Source organism: Rattus rattus, chromosome 7, assembly GCF_011064425.1.
Source record: "Rattus rattus isolate New Zealand chromosome 7, Rrattus_CSIRO_v1, whole genome shotgun sequence".
In the NCBI taxonomy this organism is placed as follows: domain Eukaryota; kingdom Metazoa; phylum Chordata; class Mammalia; order Rodentia; family Muridae; genus Rattus; species Rattus rattus.
In genome coordinates, this window is record NC_046160.1 from 54,597,636 (window position 1) to 54,622,286 (window position 24,651).

A 24,651-nucleotide genomic window follows, 5' to 3' on the forward strand; every position below is an offset into this window, starting at 1 on the left:
AAGGTTACTCACAGTTTGCATTTCAAATTTTTATTGTTTCTACAATAGCAGCTTTAATAGTAAATGAAATCTAATGTCTTGAAAGATATATAAGGACTTTGAAATTCATTTAGAGATCAGAACCCTGGAGACTGAATATGTAAGCAGGAAATACCTAGCATTCACTCACCTGGGTTCTGAACCGTGTGATTCCTGCCAGAAGGTTCATATTAGCCAGACACGTACTGTCTTATGCCACATCTCTCCCCTCCCCTCTCTTTTCTCTTTTATTCCTCCACCGTGAAGAGTGGTCCATCCCTTCAAATGGGCAGGATGCCATCTCCTCCCAGGTCCCCTTGAGTCTCCCTGTTCTTTCCTTCTTGTCCCAGCAGTGTCTTTGTCTCGCTCCTTTTATCAGCTCTTGACTCTCAGTGTTTGTGCTTGGCCTTCTCTTATGTCTTCTCCTCTCCGCAATGCTTCTTCCCACTCCTTATACCCCCTTTCACTTTTCTCTCCTCCCACGTTCTATCCTCTCCCACCCTCCTTCTTCTTTAATACTCTCTTTTTCTTTCATCCCTATTCATTGAGCTCAAAGACTATAACCTAAGTAGGAAACTGAACTTTACGTGTACCTGGCTTGGTAGAAGAGTTAATGGAAAGGCTTTAGGTGGTTGTAGGCATAAATTTGGAGTTTCCTTCTTATTGATGTTCATAGCTTAGACCATATTACCTTAAAAAGAATAATCCTTATTTTCCTTTTAATATGAGTATAAGGTGAACCAAAATTTCAATAGGCAAAATACTTCTTCATGGCTGTTTTGTTTTATAAGTTCAAACTAGTATCTTTAATTCAGAAGGTGATGTGCTATTCTACTTGAGGAAATGGAGAGTTATTACGCTTTTTTCTTTACAAAGCCAGTAGCTACTATTTTTGTGTCATCTTTTAGAAAAACAAACCAAACAAAACCAAATAGCCCTCACAACACACCAGGGAATTCTATAAGTCCATCCAGACAAATTGCATAATCTTTCCATCTTTTCATCTTCCAAACTGTCCAGCCTTTCAATTCCTTGGTAAATCTATAGAGAACAAAGTAAAGTCAACTGTGTCCCCTCTCTGGCCATTGATGTTGCTTACTACCCATTCACAGGGACTCCTGTGAATGGTGCCTCTGAGGAGTTGTGCCATTTGGATTCTTAAGGCTATCAAACTGTATATTAATTTTTGGACTGTTTGTTTCGACACAGGGTTTCTCTGTGTAGCCCTGCTTTTCCTGGACCTAACTCTGTAGACAAGGCTGGCCTCAAACTCAGATCCGCCCGCCCCTGCCTCCTAAGTGCAGCTAGTTCAGGGTTTTTGTTTTTGTTTGTTTGTTTTGCTTTGCTCTTTCCTAATTCCTTTCTGACTTTTTTTCAGTTATAAGTAAGACAAAGATAAAAAGTTTTATTCTTATCATTTGTGTTGGCGAAACATCTAGTTATCATGTGTACATCCCTGCATGCTACTCATTATTTTCAAAGCAGCCAGATGAGTGCTAAGTGTGGCTGTGAATGGAGAGTATTTTTAAAGTCTTCAGGACCCGATTACATTCGGGGGCATGGTATCTCCTCTGCAACTATGGTCTTATTATTTTTGTTGTTTTTATTTTTCCTTTGAGAAATAAAGATGCAGGCAGTTTCTGTTGCCTTAAACAATTTTTACAAGTCAGTTGGATTTCATGAAGGCTTATGAATCCTACACTATTTATTTCAGGCTAGCAAGCAAATGATTTGAGGTTTTCTTCCCTGCCAATACATGTAGCTATACTTTTGGTTTCATGGGAAACAAATATTACTTAGGCAGAATGAAAATCTAAGACAAGAGTGCATGCATTTATAAAACTGTTATCTTTCATCTTTTTCTAACTATGTGCTCATGTTTTTTCAGACCTACTTTTATTCATTGGGACATTTTATAGGATTTTACTTGTAAGTTACACTTCCTTTAGAACAACTGATATGTTGGTTCTCGGTGGATGGCTATTAAAATTTAGAATGGGTTAAGAGCCAGTGAATTATAGCACGGTGTAATAAAAAGCAGCTACCATATCTGCACAGAGCAGTCTCCCCTCCCCTTCTCACACTGACCCTGTGGCGCTATATTCACATAGGGCATAAAATGTCAGTGCTGGAGCGTTGCCAGGCCCCTGGGAGTGAGTGCCTTTGCACTTTATGAGACTGTCACCCTGTGCCAGTGCTGAACAGACAGAAGCAATAGAAAGGAGTGCTTGTTTCTTCCAGGAGAAAAAAGCATTCAGATTACTCTAGGCAATATGACTTTAGCCACATTCTCTAAATACATGGACAAGAATGAGAGGAATAAAACTGTCTGCATTTGAGAGGAGGACTAGCCAAAGTTGTAATGAATCTGTCTGGATTCGGGTGGAGTTAGGAGAATGCCTTTTTAGAGGTGGAATTCCCCAATTCCTTCATATTCAATCCTCACAAAATTATTTGTTTCTATTGGTGCTACTGGAACCGCCATGGTTTTCAGAAACTAAATTGCCTTCAAATGTGTGTCTTTACTATGCAGAGCCCTGACATTGTCATTTACTATCTTTACCTCCCCAAACAAATTATTTTTTCACATTATTTGCACAACTTCTTGGCTTACAGAGCTTGTGATATGTGCCTTTCCTTACTTTAAGTGATGTGGTCTGAAAGTGTGAAAGAGGAGAAGAAATGATGGAAGTCCATGAAACAGGGATGCGTGTGTTGTGTCTAAGCTTTGATCTGTGTGAAGGCAAGTCATGGTGCTGGTTGGCTGTGATCCGGCAGGTGGTAATGAATCGTCAGCAAGTAAAGAACTTCATTCATTGGCTGAGAAACACCTAAAGAAATGTTCAACATCTTTAGTCATAAGGGAAATGCAAATCAAAACAACCCTGAGATTTCACCTCACACCAGTGAGAATGGCTAAGATCAAAAACTCAGGTGACAGTAGATGCTGGCGAGGATGCGGAGAAAGAGGAACACTCCTCCATTGTTGGTGGGGTTGCAGACTGGTACAACCATTCTGGAAATCAGTCTGGAGGTTCCTCAGAAAATTGGACATTGAACTGCCTGAGGATCCAGCTCTACCTCTCTTGGGCATATACCCAAAAGATGCCCCAACATATAAAAAAGACACGTGCTCCACTATGTTCATCGCAGCCTTATTTATAATAGCCAGAAGCTGGAAAGAACCCAGATGCCCTTCAATAGAGGAATGGATACAGAAAATGTGGTACATCTACACAATGGAATATTACTCAGCTATCAAAAACAATGACTTTATGAAATTCATAGGCAAATGGTTGGAACTGGAAAATATCATCCTGAGTGAGCTAACCCAATCACAGAAAGACATACATGGTATGCACTCATTGATAAGTGGCTATTAGCCCAAATGCTTGAATTACCCTAGATCCCTAGAACAAATGAAACTCAAGACGGATGATCAAAATGTGAATGCTTCACTCCTTCTTTAAAAGGGGAACAAGAATACCCTTGGCAGGGAAGAGAGAGGCAAAGATTAAAACAGAGACTGAAGGAACACCCATTCAGAGCCTGCCCCACATGTGGCCCATACATATACAGTCACCCAATTAGACAAGATGGATGAAGCAAAGAAGTGCAGACCGACAGGAGCCGGATGTAGATTGCTCCTGAGAGACACAGCCAGAATACAGCAAATACAGAGGCGAATGCCAGCAGCAAACCACTGAACTGAGAATAGGACTCCCGTTGAAGGAATCAGAGAAAGAACTGGAAGAGCTTGAAGGGGCTCGAGACCCCATATGTACAACAATGCCAAGCAACCAGAGCTTCCAGGGACTAAGCCACTACCTAAAGACTATACATGGACTGACCCTGGACTCTGACCTCATAGGTAGCAATGAATATCCTAGTAAGAGCACCAGTGGAAGGGAAGCCCTGGGTTCTGCTAAGACTGAACCCCAGTGAACTAGACTGTTGGGGGAGGCGGCAATGGGGGAGGGTGGGGAGGGAACACCCATAAGGAAGGGGAGGGGGAGGGATGTTTGCCGGAAACCGGAAAGGGAATAACACTTTCGAAATGTATATAAGAAATACTCAAGTTAATAAAAAAAAAAAAAAGTTAAAAAAAAAAAAGAACTTCATTCGTACAGACGAGGTCATTGTGTAACCTCAACGGAATTCTCAGTGTGCTAGTTATTACAACTTGGATGTGGAGTGTGAACTTCTTAAAATTAAGGTATCTTACTTTGCTTTAATACGATAAATTGTATCAGAGAACCTCAGTGGGGGGAGCTGCTACTGTTCTAACAAGCCTGTTGCTACTAGAAATTTAACTGACCCTCTTCACCGTTATGACATTTATTAATTTGATTAGGTCTGTGTACCAATAATTGAGATTTCATGTCTTTAAATTTATAGTTGTATAGTGTGTTGAATTATGTCCTGTAGAAAAATATATAACGGTTTCCCTTTATTTCTGGTCTTAGTTTTCATGGTTTTGGTTTCCTACAGACAACTATCATATTAAACTAATAAATGGAAAATTTCTGGAAGTGGTCAAATGTTTTAAACAATCCTTATTTTAGTATGTTGTACTTTTATTATTGTTATAGTTAGTATCTTACCATTATTAATCTACAAACTAAACTTGGATGCAAACTTCTCATCTAGGGGTTTGCTTGAAAAGTCTTCATTCATTCTTGGTTGACTCATTTCTAAAAGTGTTAGATTCTAGAAAAATCACAGCTTATTATTTCTAGATTGTGTGCTGTCTTGAGTACCACAATAAAGCCTAGAGTCATACTGCTTTCTGTCAACAGAGATAGGAATCATCCCTTGGTCTATTGTAATTATAATATGTACTACCATCCAGGGCTTATGTCCAAGTGTTTCACATGGAGTGACCCACCACTAAGTTAAAGAACCTATCTCACTCAACTCATGTCATCCCAGACATTGTATCTCATTTTGCATTACAAGAACAAAACTAGTATATTATATTTGTGACATAAAAGGTGAGAGAGAAAATTCACATAATAGTTAATACTGTACATTTTAAAAGTCTTTTGTTATGTTTCATTATTACTAATCACTTACTATATCTGTGTATCAGCTTGTAATTGGTATGTCTGAAGTTCAGGCATTATTGGTGGACCATCCTTGACTGGCACCTACTAAATGCACAGGCTTTTCTGATGAGTGTTGACCAATGCACTGATACATGTGTTTAGCAATGTTACCAGGAATCATTCTATTGCCATATTCATTTAGCGAATAAGAGTAATAGGTTTTCCTATATGGCCCATGACCTATCTAATCTAAGGTTCCTTGCTTCATTAATAGTGTCAAGTATGGATTCTAACTAAAGGAGTATGCTTTAAAGCCAAAAAGTGGTTTTTTACTCCCACAACCTCTGTACCACCAGTGCACCAGTATATCTTGCTTGCAGATTTCTGTGATGGTTCACAAGGTTCATATTGGGGTGAGAATGATGATTATTTTTCTCCTCTTCCACATATATAGTACCAGTTTATCAGTAGGGTGAAACTTATAGTTGGGCACCATCTTAATTTCTCTATATTCTGTGATATAATTATGTGGTGTCTTCAGCAATAGACTGCCAGGGTGTGGAGGGTAACCAATAGCACTGACTGGAGCTTACTATGTTTTGGATAACCTATGAGAACTTCTTGGCTTGTGACTTAAAAAATGTAACCCATTCCTAGTGCTGAAGGTTTTCTTTGGTGATGTGATGACATAAGATGTCTAGTTAGGGCATTGTCCGACCCATTATAAGGTAACATTATAAATTTTTTTTATGAAAGCTTCTACAGTAGTTCGTTCCTATATGGTTTTTTAAAGGCCTTTAATGCTAGTTATAATTTAGTGAGACTGTTAGGCTAGCAAGCCTCAAGGATAACCTTGTTTCCGCCTCCCAGCCATGGCCTGTCATTTCTTTCACTTTTTACATTTGTAACAGGCCTGAAGACCATAGTAAGTCCCCAGACCCTAGCACAATTTACACCATGATAGAAACATCTTTCAGGTCACGGAACACACCTACCAAACAAGAACAAAGACTATACAGTTCAGGAAAAGTCCTGAAATTTATTAACGTTGCTTCTGTAGTTCCACTTCTCATTAACTGTTGTTACTGAGATGTGTCATATCAGGATGTAATTTATGTGCTTAACAGCTCACCCTAAGAACAACTTGCAGGAATAGAGGGATGGCTCAGCAGTTAAGAATACTGGCTTCTCTTCTAGAGGTCCTGAGTTCAATTTTCCAGCAACCACAATGCAGTTTACAACTATCTGTGATGTGATCTGATGGCCTCTTCTTGCATGTAGGTGTACATGTAGGTAGAACATTCATACAAAATCTAGATAAATAAACAAACAAATAAATAGTCTTGTACTGAACTTGGGTCTTGACAATCTTGTGTAATTACAGTCTGCCTAATAAAGATATTCTGTTGACTTAAACATGTGTCCAAGTTGTCTTTTCTGATGACACCTCACAAGAAGGCTTGGTTGAACTCATATGTTGGTACAGCAAGCATTGAGCTATTGAACTATTTCCCCACCTCATGAGGTCTTAGTGTAAGAAGTTCACACTTCCCTCTTTTTCCTATAACACCTCTTTACAACTGCTGTGCCATGGTATTTCTTCTAGTTTCTCTTGTCTTTCCTGAAGTTAATAGAAACAATATTCAGCTTTGAATTAATTTACATAATGTCTAGTATCTAAATGGCCATTCTACCATTGATTCCTGAGCTTTGGTTGATTCCTTACCATAATTGTAATAGTAGATGCTCATTGGGTTCTTTTTTGTTGTTAAGATTTCTTAAGGGAAAATTAAACCCGTTACTCTGACATGGTGGTGGACTGAACACACACAAACACACATGGGGTTGGGAGAGAAAAAGGAGAGAGAGACAGAGTTGGGGGAGAGTAGTAGCAGAAGATATTAGCATTTCTTGTGTAGAATAAGAATAAATTATTTTTGTGAAATGTGTGTGGGTTGCAATGTGCTATGTTTATTTAATGTAGGACATAGATTTAAAATGTTTACAAGTCAAATGTCAAAACAAATTCAAGCTTTAATTATTCTAATTTATATTTTCCTTCCCAGAAATCCTTATACTTCATTGTGGATTTGGAGAGTCAGCAGGTTTAATAATAAAATACTCAGGGCGTGTGGTCACCAGACACACTTTTCTAGTGTCCCCTTCTCTGGTGGCAGTGGCATGCAGGAGGCAGAGTTGCTTATTTCTCCAGACCTTAGGTTGTGTCAAGCTTCACTTGAGGAAGTATTTGGACAATAAAATAAGGTTTCTTTTGCAATTCTGCATCCTCTCCTGATAAGTTTAGCATTAGAGTCTACTATTCCCTTTTTGTACTTAATTTTGTGTATTAACTATCTGCTACTTTTGCAACAACATACTAAGATACAATAATTTTGTATTTTAAAATATTTTTGAGACAAGGTCTTACTATGTACCTATGACTTGTCTAGAATATGCTCTATGTTTCAGGCTGGCCTGTAATTCACATAGACCTTCCTTCCTCTGCCTCCCAAGTATGAGGATTAAAGGACTATTTCATTGTGCCTGGCATTTAAATAAATATTTAAAAATAATGTGACATTATATTAATAAACTTGGGATTCCAAGTTCAAGAGAGCCTTCTATCCCCCTAGAGTTTATGATCACAGGGCTAATGATTATTGGGTCCTTGCCACTAAGAAGGGGGCTCAAAACTATTAGTGCTTATTTAGTAGTGATATAATGATCCAATGAACTTGTGAATTTGTCTAATGATGTAATCTAATAGGATATTCTGTTCCTATGTGATATAACTAAAGTGGGATCACAGCGATTTTCTGGCTTCACCAAGAAATAATCGATATGGCTAATGTAATCAAATCTCCTGGGTAACTATATGAAAATAACATTTTAAAAAGTCCTTTACACTTGTGAACCTCATTATGGAGCTCATTAATGTCATAACTTTAAGATTTTACTGTTTTCAAAATCACAAGCCATTGAGCTAGGAGGGGTAGTGGCAAATATCTATAGTTCTGAATCATAAGTGGCAGAGGCAGGAAGTTTACATATTCTAGTGCTGTCTGGGTCTCAGAAGTTCCCATATCCCAATAATAGATCATTTTCTTATCGATGACATCTATTTTGATACCTTATATGTTCTGACTTCAGTGATGTCAAAACCAGACTTTTTTTTTTTTTCGAATGAGATGACATTTTGTGACAAGTAACTTGTACATATTCTGGTTGGTGTTCCAAGGAGTCCTGCAGAGAGAAACGGTTGGTCTGAGCAATATGGTCTCATGTTGGGTCAAGTTTCCTCTTATACATAGAACACATGGTCTGTCGTTGCTTTTATATATTGTCTGACAGGATACAGGACTCTTTTGTCACCTTCGTGAGTGGAACATATCTGCGAGCTGTGGCATCTTAATGTATTCTTCAGGAAATTCAAGAGCTGGCCCCGGGCTCAGAATACTCAGATACCATGATTTAAATATGAAGGAAAATGTACTTTATCAGATTTGGTTTTTGTTGTTTTTGTTGCCGCTTGTTTGTTTGGAATTTTCTCATTAGTTTCAAGTGAAAATCCTCAGGAAAGTTTTCAAAAGAAATATTACTAAAGATTTATTAGAAAATTACCATGTTAATGTATTATATTACAGTTACTAAAACTCTTTTGAGAAAAGTGAATAGCAAAATGAGCGTCAGAGTTTTGCTTTCCTTGATAGAAAATGTATGCCAGTAGTTTAAATTATCTTTAGCTTTAAAAGGTTAATTGTTGTGATGAAATATACTTCTTTAATAATCTCCTTGTATTTTGGACCCCAGATTCTTTTTAAAGAATGATTGATTGATTAGTTTGCTTAATTTTATTTGAATTTTAAAGATGTGGCTTCTATGTGTAGTCTCGGGTGTCCTGGAATTTGCTCTGTAGACTAGGCTGGCCTCAGACTCAGAAATCCACCTGCCTCTGCCTCCCAAGCGATGGGTTTACAGGTATGTTCCACCACCCACCTTATTTATGTTTTGTTTCATGTGTCTCAGTGTTTTACCTACATATGTGTCTGCATACCACATGCATGCAGAGCACCTTTGGAGGCCAGAAGTAGGGCATTGGATCCCCTGAAACTAGAGGACAGATGGTTCTGGGAGGTTGAACTTGGCTTTTCTGGAAGGTGTATGGAAATTGCATAAATGAACATGAAGATCACAAAACTTTCTGAGGAGTATGACTGTGGTGAATGATCAGTGATCACAAATAAATTCAAAATCATGTTCAAAGTGAGTTCAGGGTGTTCCAGCAGTATTCACCCTTGGTGTTGCTTTTACCTTGGCTTTCTGTACACAGAATGTCCACCACATGAAATTTTAAATTGTAATCTGAGGAGAGCAATACCTATTGACACCCTAGTATTTCTAATTTTGGTGCTTCACAGATATAGTGCAAAGAAGAGAAATGCAGCATGCACCTTTGCCTCATCTGGTTTTATACTTATGTAACTTTTTAAAGTCCGTGAAACACACATGAAAATTTAAAAGAGAAGTGCATTTGATAGCAGAAATAGAAGAGTGCCAGCCTTACATTCAAAGCCATATGCCACACATTTACATCGCATTCGAGTTTTTATGTACAAAATCACCCAGAGTTCCTAGGCTCCTTTTCACTTATTTGCCTCTGTAGAGACAGAGGAGAGCCATAGTGACATTTTGGTTTTCATATATTTAAAAAGGGTCTGTGTTCTGAAAACAGGTCTGAAATCAGTTTATCTTGAAATACTAGACTATCCTGACATAGACGATGACTTATTGGTACCTAAGGATTTATGTGTATGCATGTATTTGTGTCATATCAGATTAGGAAAGTCCTAGGAAGGTTTTTGTACCTTTATGAAGTAGTCATGACAGTTTTAGCTCAGCATCTTTTGTCTCTGGACGGTATAGCACCACGTAAACCTGGCTTGGACCTTACTTTGTCTGTAGTTGGGTCATTCTCTTTCCTGCTCTCGAACTTTGTCCCATTTGCTCCTACGGCTGATGGTTTTAAATACTCAAGCCTGTTGTTAGTTTTAAGCCATGTCTAATTTACTTGCATTCTCTAGTTAGGTGATTAAATAAAGCTAGGTATGTTTGCATCCTCTGAGGCTCTGTTGGAATGCTTTGTACTCCTAAATACATAGAAGCTGATCCTATGTCTTTCAAAATTATTATGATACTATTTTATGTATTGAACTTTCCAGATTAATTTGTTAGTATCTACTTTTTCACTGGGATTTTTTTTTATGTCAAAGTATTTACTATGACATCACCCTGAATGGCTAGTAGTTGATATGGCTTCTAGTACACATATCCCATTAAATAGTGAATGGATAAAATACATACGCAGGTGACATGGGTCATGATTTATCTTCTTGCTTAAAATCTTTCTTCGATGGATGCGAGGGAGATAAACCAAAGCTAAGCATGTTTTTAAAATGCCATAATGAACCCTATTAATTAATATTGATGATGCTTTACAAGTAAAGCTTTACAATATGTTGCTGTAACTTATAAGAAACTCCACAACATACACAAGTCACTTGAAAGGCAACAATGATAACACAAAGTATTCTTCAAAGAAGTCATTGTGGATGAGAGAGGTACTGAGCATAGTAACTTTCAAGTATTTGCAGTGAATAATTACTGAATGCTAAGAAACTTCGAACATGCAAGATTATCCTCCCATCCCAGCTTAATATAATGGGATATCTTCATTTATGACAATATTTGTTTTAAACAACTTCTTTTCTGTGCCTGCCAGTTTGGCATAGCTTTCTATGAAACGGACACTTTCAGGTTCGAATCACCTGGATAAGATTATTTATATTCAAGGTTTTGTTGTTCCATTTATCTTAAATGATGTGTCATCTGAGCTACATTGAATAATAGTGTCCTCTCTAGAATTACAACATGTAGTTCATGACTGTGCTCTCCTGAGAGCCTGGAGGTTGCAGTAGACTCTAAGTTGCTAGCCATGCCAGGCTGCCAGAGCACGGTGACTTCTAACTCTTAGTGGCAGGGCAGGTGTTGCTGTTTTCTTTCCCTGGTGTAGCAAAGGTAGTCACAGAGTCTGCCCGCTGGCAGAAAGCAGGGAGAATTCTCTTTTCCTTTCTCAGTATTCTTCTTCTTCTTTTTTTTTTAAACAGAAAGTGCCTTCTAAGCTAGATTGTTTTGGAGACAGTTGTAATCTGAGTCTTGGAAAGCATGTTTAGCTGGTGACTGACCATCCTGCGTGCACAGTGAGTGGAATTTTGAGAGAGAGGTGCTTGATAGATGAGAACTATCAGATGGATATGGGAATGATTTCAGACAGAAAACTCTCTCAATCAGCTCTGGCTGTGGGCTTACTGCGTACTTGGAGAAATGCTTACTAAAACTTATTTGTAACACTATGCATAGATTTCTTTCTTTCTTCTTTGTCCTTAAAAAAAATGTATTGCTTTGCAAATAGCCAAAGAAATCCATCAAATGTTGTCTCCAAGTCCTGGTGCAAAACTGAGATTGGAATATTTTTAAAGAACGTATTGATGGAGTTGGTTAGATGATAATAATAATTAAAATTCAAATTATTTCATTTTAACTAGAGTCCCCAGCTATCAAGCACCCCTGTCTCACAGGCCTACTTGCTGTGAGGGCAGGATGGACAGTTACCAGCTAACTATGCTTTCCAAGTCTGAGATTACAACCTCCTCTGAACAATCCAGCCCAGAAGGCGTCTTCTGACTGAGCCCTGGTTTATGCTGGGCAAGTGAGCTATGTTCCCGTGTCTCTACGTATCGGTATATTGTTTCGGTCCCCTCCATCACACACTCTAGTGGGCTATGGAATGCTCAGATAGGCTCACGTCTTACTATTCCTTGTGGTCTTCTATATTTTTGTGTTTATATTTCTTATTCTATTTTGGAGGAAGAAAACCATTTAACTTCTTTGACACTATATTCATAGTTTTATGATAAGATGGAATATAATGTAGAAATATTGATACTGCATTTCTTGGCATTCCACCAGTGACTGGATACACAATAGATTATGTAATTGTATGTAAATGAGGTCCAGTGGTCTCTCTGAGAGACAGCAAGCAAGAGAGGGAGAAAGAAGTGTCTATCATATTGTTAACTCCTAGTTATGAAGTTTATTTTCGTGTTCTATTTTTATTTTCATGTTTTATTTTTCATGTTTTATATTTTAAGCCAAGCCTGGTGTACTGCCTAAAAAACATTGCCAATTTTGAGTCTGACATTGGTAAAAGTTTCCTTGGATTTCTCCTAAGTAAATATGAATGTGAATTGCTACAAACGTTAGTAGCCTTTTTGAAGTAGCATTTAGTTTACAGGAAAATGTATGAAGTATTGACTACTTGCTTCGGGAACAACATGGATTGAGAGAGACTTACATGTTCTATTGGAAGAAAACCTAATTTTTAATGTAGATCCTTTTTATGCTTATAATTACTTATTTTTATTGGTTATATGAATAAAAAATATTACTATCAGAAAGATGTGACCCTTCTGTTTCTTTTATGCCTTTCGAAAGACTTGTAAACTGCAATTTATTGCATACACGGGTCTGAATTGATTTGCTGATATTATATAATCAGAACATATTTTGGAATCCTTAAAAAAATAAGTGTTTTTCTATGAAACATTAAGTATTAAACTGCTGCTTTATTGATCAACTGAATAGCAAAGAGGAATGAGATAGCTAGTGCCTTTAAGTTATTTTGTAGATAGAATTTTTTGCTTCTTTATTCCCTGTATTTTTTTTCCTTTGCAACTATTAAGGATACATTTACTGTAAGTTTCTGACTGTATTATACATTTGAAAAATTGTTTTGCTATGTTTGGGTACATTATTTTAACAATGTCACTTCTTAGAGTTCAAGAACAAATTCTATCTCTTCTTCCTTGAAGACTGGTATCCCAAATACCAGGGAGGTATTTATATTACCTCTCAGTGTGAGGATTAGGAAGGTCAAGTTTTACCCAACATTTACTTTATTATTTGTACCAGAGATTAAAGAATGCTACATATGAGAAGCCCAACTGGATTTTTAAATTGATAATCCCAGACACTATCCTGTATGTTTTAATTACCATGGCATGTAATGCTATGAGTTTTTAAAGATACATCACTTAGAAAAGATAAGCACAAACTCATAAGGTATTGTGACATCTAAAATATCATTATCTTTGAAAATGGTATGGGAATGAAATGAAAACTATGATATTACATCATGGCAATTTTGATTGTTTTATAATATCTAGAAAATTAGCCTTGGAATGAAGAGCAAAATGACTGTGGCAGCAAGAAATGCAATTAGAGGTTTTCCTGCTTTCAGGAAACCTTTGTTGGAAACTTTCTTAGCAAACTTATAACTTTAAATTATGCTGTTTTATTATTAACTTTGTAATTGCCAGATACTACAGTTTTGAATAATTTATGAGTCAGTGAGAAAAAATCTTTTAAGAGTGAGGTGACTCTCCTTGTAAGAGATGTAAGCATTTGGTCAGTGCTAAATTTTACCTTCTTGGATTTAACTTCTCATTTGTTTGGATGACCAAACTCTCTTAGTTAAGAAAGGAATTACACCTTTCTGTACTTAGAAAAGCTATATGGAATATAGATAAGATTTTTTTTTATTTAATCATTCTGAAGATGGTATTGAGCCAGTTATAGTAATACGGAGAATAAAATCAGTAATATATTTTTAATAGGCTATGTCAACATATTTCTATAAGTTATTTTGAGCTTAAATATTTTGTGATTTCTGAGTAGTGTGTGTATGTAAAGATTAAAAACCAACTATCACTAGGTATCTCAGTTAATAAATATTTGTGAAAGCTTGATAGAGAAAATATATAATATATTTTTCTGTGTTAAGGTGTGTGTGTGTGTGTGTGTGTGAGAGAGAGAGAGAGAGAGAGAGAGAGAGAGAGAGAGAGAGAGAGAGAGAGAGAGAGATCAGAACTTCCCTTCATTCTTTATTCTTCCTAGGCAGACTGGTAGCATTTCAAAATCTCTATTACGTATTACTATACTGGTAGTAATGTGACTTCGTTGATAGATTTTGTCTTTGCTGTTTTTCAGCACTCGATGTTAAGCTACACTGCTACTATGCATGCTGAGTTGATGTCACTGCTGTGTGGGCATTCCAGAGTGCACTTCTACAAACTAACAGGGCAGGTCAATTACTTGATGTAGTCAGGAGACACGATAAGCAGGGAGATGTATGAGGCTGTCACCATGTAGCATGCCATACTATTTATAGTTAATTTTCTAATAAGTGGAAGGATTGCACTCTAAGATGATGATAAAAGCATAGCGTGATATTCAACTAGTCACAGTCATTTATTATCCCTTCAAAATCATGTACTATCTATAATTGTATGTGTTGCACATTGATTCAACTGACAACGCTCAAGTTCATTTGCGTTTGCATCTGAGCATACATTAGGTATTATACTCTGATATTAAGGACAGCCAGGATATCACTAGTTAGTAGGAGGTTTTCATCTCCAAGCAGTGTCACCAGTTTTTATAGGGAGTGTATCGGTAATCAAACTTCATTACACAATCATGATTATTCCTTGTGTTGTTTCCGCATGCTTCTTTTTCTGGAGTATGGAATTGGTTTGTACTAAAAATTGTGAGACTATGCCATCTTTTTCTAAATAATTTTTGTGTGTGAGGTTTTTCTCCATAAAGATAAGTACATCAATGGACCTTAGTGGCAGTATAAGCTTCAGAATTCTTTTCTTAGGTAAACTTCACTTCGACAGGTGATTCCATATGATATAGTTCAACTGTAAATTATGCGTGAATCAGTTGACTAGTGCTCATTTAATCTCGTGATTGCTTAGGAGGTCCGGGAGGGAATTAAGTGTTACTCTCTTTATTGAAGCAGAAATCCTTTTTTTGCTGATGCATTAGATTAGTACTTAAATAAAATCATAGCATGCTTTAAGAACCTGCATTGCTTTGTGGGTGACAAAAATTCATCTATATGCGTTTTTACGATTTATTAATTGGTTTTATCGAGTGACAATTTTCAAAGGATATGTGTGGCTGGAAATGCAGTGTAAGCTTTAGACGTGGTTGTGATGGCTCCTCATGAAGGTAAATTTAAAAGAAACACTAGATACATGCTCAATATCTTGCTGACCTATACAATAACTGCATCCTAATAGGTCATATTTCAGCTCCTAAATTTTTGATAAATAGCTGAGCCTTGCAAAGCTCTGTCCGTGGTGCTGAAACCTTTCATGAACCCTCTCATGATATATGAGCATGTCTTACTGATAAATTCTAATGTCAGCTTCTGTGTGATAGTGATTCATCAGGTTGTAAAATCTGTTCTTGGGAAACACATTGAATTAACAAGTTCCATATTTTGGTTTTGTTGAAATTAGCACAGCTTGTCCTTTCATTTTAAAGAGTTCATAGCAATTACCTTCCGCATTGTCACAACTGGCTAGGATTTAATTAGAAACTGTCAATGCTAGCACAAAAGAAATGTCTAATATCAACAAATAAATTGATATGGCTGCCATGCTGCGAATGCTTACAGGCTGGTGACGTACTGGTAATATGCACTCAGCCACTGTAAAATATTAAACACTTGATTAGGAACAGCACAACAGTTATTAATACAGAAGCTCCTAGCTGGAGAGAGAAGCAATTTGCCTATTAAAACTATGACTTATTATTTAAGATTGGTATTTAAATTAAGAATGTTTCGCCTTTGTGTAAAAAGATGAACTTGTTTTTGCAAAACTGTTTTTATTTGTAAAATGACTGAAACTCTCTAGCTCTCTGGCTTTTGTTAATTTTTCAAGTAAAATTCTTTAACTTCAAATACAGGATTTCAAAATGGGTAGTTTCATTTGATGAAGTGAATTCATTTTAACACGTGTTTTTAGACCTTTATGTTCAGTCTTAGTTGATTGCTCCTTATTGATGTATTTTACCCTAAATCACCTTCAGAACTCATCTTGGTTAATGAAACTGTTTCCTGACATTTTTTATCAGTATACACCTGTAACTCTGTTTAAGAGAGGTTCTGGGAGGAGAATCATGAGTTCAAGGCCACCATGTGCTACAATAGCAAGTTTAAAGGGAGTCTAGTCTGCATGGATGCTGTTTTTAAACCTAAACTTCATTTTATTTTACAGTGAACACTGGAATCATTTGGATCACATTGTTTTTATATTGAATAGAGAAAAAAATTTGCTACCTATTCACATTTTACAGTATAATTTCAAAACCTTGCTATTAAATTGGGACATATGATTAACTTACTGTATTTGTGGTGGAGCAGATTATTAAATTATTTGTTTCATCATTGAAGCTCCTTATTTTAAATCTCAAAGAAATATGAAAATATGCTTAGATGAGTAAGCACTCTGAAATGGCAAAAGTTTTTTGCATAGTAGCCATTTCCAGATGACTGATTCATTATTAAAATTAGGGCTTGACTTACTTCAATATTGTATTTACATCACATGAACCTAATAATTAAATCCTCATTCAGAGCTTCTTGTCTGAAAAAAGTCTTTAAACGAATTTATAATTTCCTGGGTGATTTATTTTAATTAATATTTAAAGTGCTAAATATAATGTTATAATTTCTTAATATTGATAAAGTGCTGTCTAAAATCCATTTTATGTATCAGAAAAATGTGATTTCCAAACCCAATTAGAAAAAAAAAATACACCGTTAAAAATCATTGGTACTTAAATGACTTCTAATCAGATGATATTTCCCAGAAATTATTCTTTATTTAGAAACAGAAACAAGACAAAAGCAATTGATTTTAATCCAAAATGTATTTTTTCCTTATAAAAGAGGTCCACATACTCACTGTGTCTACTCTACAGAACCTGTCCTTTCCGTTACACCACATGTCAATTCAAGTTTATCGGGTCACTGCAAAAACTCGTGGCTAATATGTGTAATACAACACAGGAGGAGGTATTGCTCAGTTCAACTACTCTTCTATACTTAAAAAAAATACAGAAATGTTCACATTAACTGCAGTCCTGACAGAAAAGTTACATGAAAGGTCTAGAAAATGGAGTTGTTTTATTTGGTTGCCACAGTACCCTTTGAAGCCAGTCAATTAAAATGCCGAACTTTCACCTCTCTTTCCCTTGGTCAGGAGCAGCATTGGCGATGCTGAGTCTTCCTTTGAGAAAGTGACATTCCTCTGCCTATTTTTTGTTGTTGATTTTTAAGCACTGCCACCATCTCCAGCTTTTCTTTGAAGGAGGTTTGGTTGGCTGTTTTAGGACATACTTGTCGGCACACCTATAGCAGTTGCTTTTACTTCCAACGATGCCGGTTTTTCTTTGCTGGACTCCCAGAGGTTGATTAGAGGAGGGTAAAGCTCACTGAATGCCAAGGTTGGCTTGTGACAGTGGTTCACAGCATAGCTGTGTTCACTCTCACAGTTCCCTTCTTGTGAGACACAGCCGAAAAGACACATTACACCAATGATCCCCAGCAGACCTCCAACGCAGGCCACAAATACTGTGTGACTCTTTCCATGTTCTTTTCCGTCATGCTCCAGACTTTTCGTGGTCACATTCACACATTGTTTTCTGCTTTTCTGATAGATGGTGGGAATATCAATACAAATTTTGTACTCGGTAGAAGGTTTCAGATGAGTAAGATTGTATACCTTGACATCAGATGGTATTCGAGCACTTTGGGCAGCCTGGGAGTCTTCAGTCTTAACGAAGGCTGTCCACTTAACACTGGATTTGAGAATTTTAGAGCTTGCTTTCCAAGACACCAGAACAGAATTGGCCCGGATATCTCTTATTTTAATATTCAATGACCCGTTGTTATCCTGAGGAACAAAACCTCCCACTTTGATCATAATAGACTTCAAGTCAGCACCGACTAAGTTAGTAGCTATGCAGGTGTACAACCCACCTTCCTTTGGGGTTATGCCTCTTATGTCTAGTGTGCCTTCAGAATGAACATAGAACTTCTCTCTCAGAGTGTTTGGCAATAGTCTTTTACCAGAAGGTGTGATCCAGTAGATTTCAGGCTGGGGTTCTGCAGTGGCTCTGCAGTGAAGCGACACATAGCTGTCAGCTTCTACATCCAGGATGGAAGGAAAGCTCTCAGGAGCTATAAGAGGGAGGCAGATTTCCATCATATCCCTGAAATGCACTTGTCGAACATTCTGGCCTTGGAATTCAGGTGGGTCCACACAGAACAGAGAATCTGGTTCCATAAACCGAATGTTGGTTTTGTTCATGTTAATCCAGCGGATTACACAGTCACACCGGATGGGATTGCTGTGTATGCTGATTTCCTTGAGGTTTGGCAAAGACTCTATGGTACCATGGTAGAGGGCACTGAGGGCGTTGCTGTTCAGCATGAGAGATTCTAGCTTTGGGAGTCTGAAAAATGCATTAGGGTGAATGTAAGACAACCTGGGGTTGTTAGTAGCTTCTATTTTTCTCAAATCTGGCAAGTTATCCACAGCGAGACTGTCAATGGAGACAAGTTCAGGCATATTGTTTATCCCCAACTCCTTCAAGTGTAGCATATTGCTAAAATCACCCCTTCGTATTCTGTTAATAGGGTTTTTATTTAGATCCAAAAACTTGAGGTTGACAGCTTTTTGAAGAGCAACCTGGGGTACCTTATTAAGCCTATTATCATAAAAAGAGATGCTTTCTAGGTTTTCCAGTCCAACCAAGGCGTCATCTGGTACTTCCGTGAGGTTTATGCCAGCGATAACCAGGCTGCGGAGCTTGAGAAGAGGCTGAAAGTTCATGTCCTTGATTCTGAGGATGGGGTTGTCCCCGAGCATCAGAATCTCAAGATTAGGAAGAGCCTCAAACCACTTACTGTTGATCATCTGCAGTCTGTTTGAGTTGAGATGAAGTCGAAGAAGGTTATGTAGGCCAACGAAGGCTCCCGGAGAGATGGTAGACAGCAAGTTGTGATTGACGTAAAGCTCCTGCAAGTTACTCAGTCCGTACAGACACTTTTCAGGCAGCTCCGTTAGCTTGTTTTCCTCTAGGTATACAGAAAGAAGCTGGGACATCTTTTGTACATTAATATTAGTGACCGAAGATAAATTGTTCTGAGATAAGTCCAGGCCGGTAAGGTTTACTGGAAAGTCTGTGGAATGTTCAATTCTTGCAATATTGTTAGTCTGCAGGAGCAAAATCTGTGTATCTGCAGGCAATCTGGCTGGGAAGTTTAAAAGCCCTAAATCATTACAGTCCACTGTCGATGCTTCCATATAGATGGATCTGGGAGTGAACCAAGGCCTGATCTCACATGTACATAACTGGGGGCAATCCGCTTTTTTATCTCCAGCTTGTACGAGTGCGGTGATAGCCAGGCCAAGTAGCACGTGGATTTGGAGTGGCGTGTCCTTCATCTTAGCTTTTGTCTTCAGAAATGTAGCAGGCCCTCGAGGATTCCAGTCACCGCCAGTTAAGTTCAGTAGGAGCTGACTGATGAAGGGAGTGTTCGCATTTGTCAAATGGTGAATGCCACAAGACTGCAGGACTTTGCTTCATGGAAATACCTGTGAGTGCCACACATGTATTTTCCAAAACTTGCATGCATAGTGGAGAAAAGATGCCTGCTGTCTCCTCAGCGACAGGGTATCGATGGACTCTTCGAGGATGGTGTATGTATAGATGGTCGCAGGATATGGAGCAATTCATTTATCGTTAAGTCTGTGATTCAGATCCCATGCTTGTCCAGTGCTTGCAGATGTAGAGGCATTATTCTAAGTGCAATTAAAGGGAGAGAAAAATTAGTTCAAGAGGAAAATTCATAATTAATGTGACTAGATATAATTATCTCACATATGTAAATATTGCTAGAGTTTACAGTTGTTTCAGTACATTTTGATGACTTTGTCCTCACTCTTGGCTCAGATATTAGGTAGATCAAGAAATTTAATCTTTAAAGGACTGAAGTTTCATTCATATGATAAATATCCTTCCAGAATTTTTCAGTTGTTTCAATTTCTTTACATCTCTACCTTTTCTTACTTTATTTTTCTTTGTCTTTATGAATGAAGTATAGTGAAATGCAGCTTTAAGGGCATGCTAGGTTTTGATGTATGGCCTAAACAGACCAAACTGTTTGATTATAACCAAATAATGAGCCTATAGCTAGCTACTCTTTATACCCTTTATAGCCAACACTTGGGAGCACAATTGGTCCTGATTGCTGAATGAGCTAAGTAGTGATATTTAGTGCAATTCCTTATTTTCATTCCTGCCTCTCTGTAGTCTGTATAAAATGATTTGAGAGTTTCAAAAATTGGAGGCTAATCAACCTTGCTGTAGATACACTTGTATAAAATTAACTTAAGATGAAGATTCGATTGTTTATCATTGAGAATAATTTACATACCATCAGTAACTAGCAATAAAAACAACTGTCTTATATCACTAAAGTGGATATTCCTTCTTTAAATGGACACCGGCATTTTTTTTTTTTTTCACAAGAAATGAGAAGTTCCAGAGCATATTACAGTTTGTTTAAGAGGACGCAGTACTGGTACGGCTATGCTTCAGCCAGGCAGATTGCTGGTGAGCTGCCTCTCACCTCTTCACATGGTTTGGGAAGTCAGGCAGTGTGGCTAGACTCTCCATATTGGGCTTGTTGCCTCTCAGCATTGATGGTTACAATGGCATAATTGGATCAAGATATGGTCAACACTTTAGCAATACACATAACTACCCACATCAATGGCGTGTGTTCTCATAAAGAGGTAGAAATATTGTTTTAAAATAAAGATATTTATTTCTAAGAATTTATGAATCACTTACAGTTTACATTTACAGCTATCTTGTCTCTTACCCTTAACACTCAGAAATGTGATTTTTATCTGATATCAGGTCGTGAATTTTCTTTTCAGTTAACTATTAACTTGCCTTGAGTCAAAGGCATCTGAATTTTTTTCACCTTCCAAGCCTGTGTCCTCTGGGAAGCCTACCTTTCGTAGAACTTCTCCTTCCTGCTTCCGAGAATTTTGTGCTTCCAGTCACACCTCCTTGAGAAAATGAGCTTTGCTTGTCTTTTGATCTCTAGCTCCTGACCTTGGTAACTGGAATGTAGCACAAACTCAAGAGCTGCTTGAGTATAGCAGTGGATGAAGGTAGGGAATTGTACACTTCCATAATCTTGCATACAATGAAAGCAATCCAATTCGTTCATTTTTAAACATCAATAAATTAACTGGTCATATTTGTATTTATTTAGCTACATACATAAAGTCTATAGTAACTATTTTTACATAAGATTGGAGGATTGATTCTGAGGATAACACAAAGGAATGTTAGACTGTTAAAATCAATCTTCAGCCATGGTGGTTCTCAATCTTCCTCATGCTGTGACCCTTAAATACAGTTCTTCATGTTTTGGTGACCCCTCAACCATTAAATTATTTTGTTGCTAACTCATAACTGTAATTTTGCTACTGTTTTGATTAATAGTGTAAATATCTGATATGCAGGGTCTCTGATATGTAATTTCCAAAGGGGTCATGGCCCACAAGTTGAGAACCTCTGCTCTACTGTATCTGTGGTTGACTCATTTGTAATTTAGTGAGATTTATTAAGCAAATTCTATGTTTTAGTTGTTGGTTTCATAAACAGTAGAGAAAAAGGTCAGTTGGATGTTATCACTTTCTATAGTGAACTTCAGTGAGGAAGTTAAAACATTAGTAAATACATTACTAAATACAAGTTAAAGTACTTGCAAGCAAGAGGCCAGAGAGAAGACCAGCGTGGAACCCATTACCTCCTCTTATATCCAAGATGAAGGAAAGGCCTAGGTAGAAAGTACAAAACACACTTCTGTATGTTTTCACAAATCACTCAGATGAAGGAGATGTGACTTCTGCCAGTTAACTGGTTATATCTATATCTATATCTATATCTATATCTATATCTATATCATCTATCTATATCATCTATATCTATATCCTTATCTATATCTATATTCTTATCTATATATTCTAATCTATATGATTTCATCAGCTGTGTGAAGGGGGGCCTATGTCTTACAAGTTAACCTGACAATGAATTATTAAATTACATGGTTAATAGAAGAGTGCAAATTTTTATTTGGAAATTATCTTGATGGGCATCTTTGAACATTTATGTTCATGTTTAATTAGACTACTATTCTGATTCCATTCCATCAGTTGCATAGCCATAGCTTTGAGACATGAGTTGAACTAGGTTTATCCAGAAGACTTTCAAATCCGAGAGTTCTCACAGTGGTATACAATGTGAAGATGCATTAGAGGTCAGAGTCCATCTGAGAGGGCAGAAAGCCATTGCTGTACAGACTGGAATAGTTCTTTCTCTATTCCCTTCAACAGGGGTCCCGTCTTCAGTCCCTGGCATATGTATTTGCTGAAATTGCTTTAATCCGCTTTCACTAGCTGCTATCACTTATCAATGCAGAGTACATACATGGCTTTTCTGTGTGCACTCAGTCCAGTTCCAACCATTTGCCTAAGGCAGAAGCCAGTGTACTTTTCTGTATCCATTCCTCTGTTGAGTGCTTCTTTCAGCTGGCTATTATAAATAAAGGCTCCACGTCTCCTTTTATTAGGGTATATGCTTAGCTTTCAGGCAGTTCAATGTCCAATTTTCTGAGGAACCTCAGACTTGGATTCCAGAGATGGTTGTAGTGAGGAGTGTCCCTTTCTCCACATCCTCGCTTGCTGTCACCTGAGTTTTAATGAACAGGACCCGAAACCTTTAGGTGTTTCTCAGCATTCGGCATTCCTCAGCTGTGAAATTCTCTGTTTATTAATAATTGTCTCCTTCCTTCTTTTGTATTTTTGGATAAAGCCTTTGTAATTGGGGCTCTTTTTCCCAATCTGAGAACATTTGCCTAATTAAAACAACAGGGATCTTAGCGATTTGGTTCACACAGTTTCCAGATGCCCAGTTTTTCTTGTTTGTTCACCTTTAAGCTAGAAGGTCACCCTGCCTTCACATGTTGACCTCCGAACCAGATTGCCAGCACCATTTTTTTTTTTCCATTGGATGGATTTGGCTCCTTTGTCAAAATCAAGGACCATAATCTTCAATTCTAAACAAACATTTATGCAGTTTTACAGTGGATTTTTTCTTAGACATTCCCCTGAAGTTTATTGTTGAAACTATCATCTTCAGATTTTGCAAATTGTTCTGTTCAACAAAATTCATTTTTTGGGGATTGTAATTGTAGATCGCTTTTTGGTAAACCATTTTGCTAGTTATGAGGAAGGTGAAGTTCTTATTGACTCTTTTACTTGCTTGGTTAAGCTCAATTTCTTTTCGGGAGGGAAGGCTAGTTATACAAAGCCACTTTGCTGAAGTTGTTTATCAGCTTTAGTTCTTCTGGTGGAACTTTTGGCACAAGAAATGTGACTTTTGAAAGAGAGATGACTTACTTCTTAGTCTTCACCTCCTCCACAGTACAGCCAAGCACCATTGCAGGACCTGAAAACCTTAATTAAGAAAACAGACTTGGAGGTTTTGGACAGGTGTCCCTTTCTAGAAATGGAAGGATCTCAGGAGCAAATGGCATATTTCAGACTGTGAGGTTTACAAAATTCATTTTATGCAAAACAAGTTATGAAAGTTCAATGTAAGCCAACTAGTATAATTTTTTTTGAACCTTCAAAAGATGTAGCTCTTCCTCTGCAGTACAGCTCACCATTGCTCCATTTTATTTTTCCCACATAAGGATCTCAAAAAGGCTGCAAAGCAACCAACTTTTTTTTTGAACCTTATATTTTTATTTGTAAGAATGAAGTTATACATGTTATCACCTTATGTATAAATAAGTCATGTATCTGTAATTTCCTTACAAATCCAGGTTCAGAGGCTGCAAAGTCAGACTAGGGCTCTCGGTTATCACAGTCATGACAATGAAGGCTTCCTTGTCTGCTGCCGGACCCAGTCCTCCTGTAGAGGCTGAACCCGAGTAACCTGGTCCCTTGTATGATGCGAACCCAAGTGCCTTGGCTGGAAGCTTTTCCTTTCCTACTTCTCAGCTGTGATCTTAATTGTCATTTACATTTCCTTAAGAGTTTAATGAAAATGAGATTATTAGTAATAAAGAGTACATATGTTATTAGATTATGAATAGCTATATACTTCTGATGACACTTTTGCTAGACATTTAATGACTTGATTATTATTCTTCCTAGACCATAATATTATTATGATTAGGGTCATTGTTCAACTCAATTTATTTGATTATATTAATACATTTTCTTGGTTGATCAGTACTCAGGTAATAATTTGCTGATTAATAACTTACAAGTGTGTCTTTCCATGGTTTGTACTGAGTAATAGCAAATCAAACAACGATTATCATAATTTAAAAAAATGATTCAAGTATTCAACAATAAACAATAATCAGGAGTAGATAAATGATGCCTCATCACACTTTTAAAGCAACTTTCCTTCAGAAATTTCACCTTTCTCTACAAGGCATGTACTTGAACGTGAGAAAATTATTGCCACTTGAAAGCAAGAGAAGTTACAGCCATTTTAAACCAGCTATTTT

The 24,651-nt window shown here is 37.2% G+C and overlaps 2 protein-coding genes across 3 annotated transcripts in view; one reads left to right on the forward strand and one right to left on the reverse strand.

The window, feature by feature from the left end:
* Positions 1–24,651, forward strand: part of Immp2l (inner mitochondrial membrane peptidase subunit 2) — a 911,968-nt gene that overhangs the window by 392,023 nt on the left and 495,294 nt on the right. The gene's annotated exons all lie outside the window — the stretch shown is intronic.
* Lrrn3 (leucine rich repeat neuronal 3) lies at positions 16,843–19,874 on the reverse strand. Its single transcript, XM_032907672.1, has one exon. It carries the CDS (start codon positions 19,490–19,492, stop codon positions 17,369–17,371), a length of 2,124 nt encoding a protein of 707 aa, XP_032763563.1. The 5' UTR covers positions 19,493–19,874; the 3' UTR covers positions 16,843–17,368.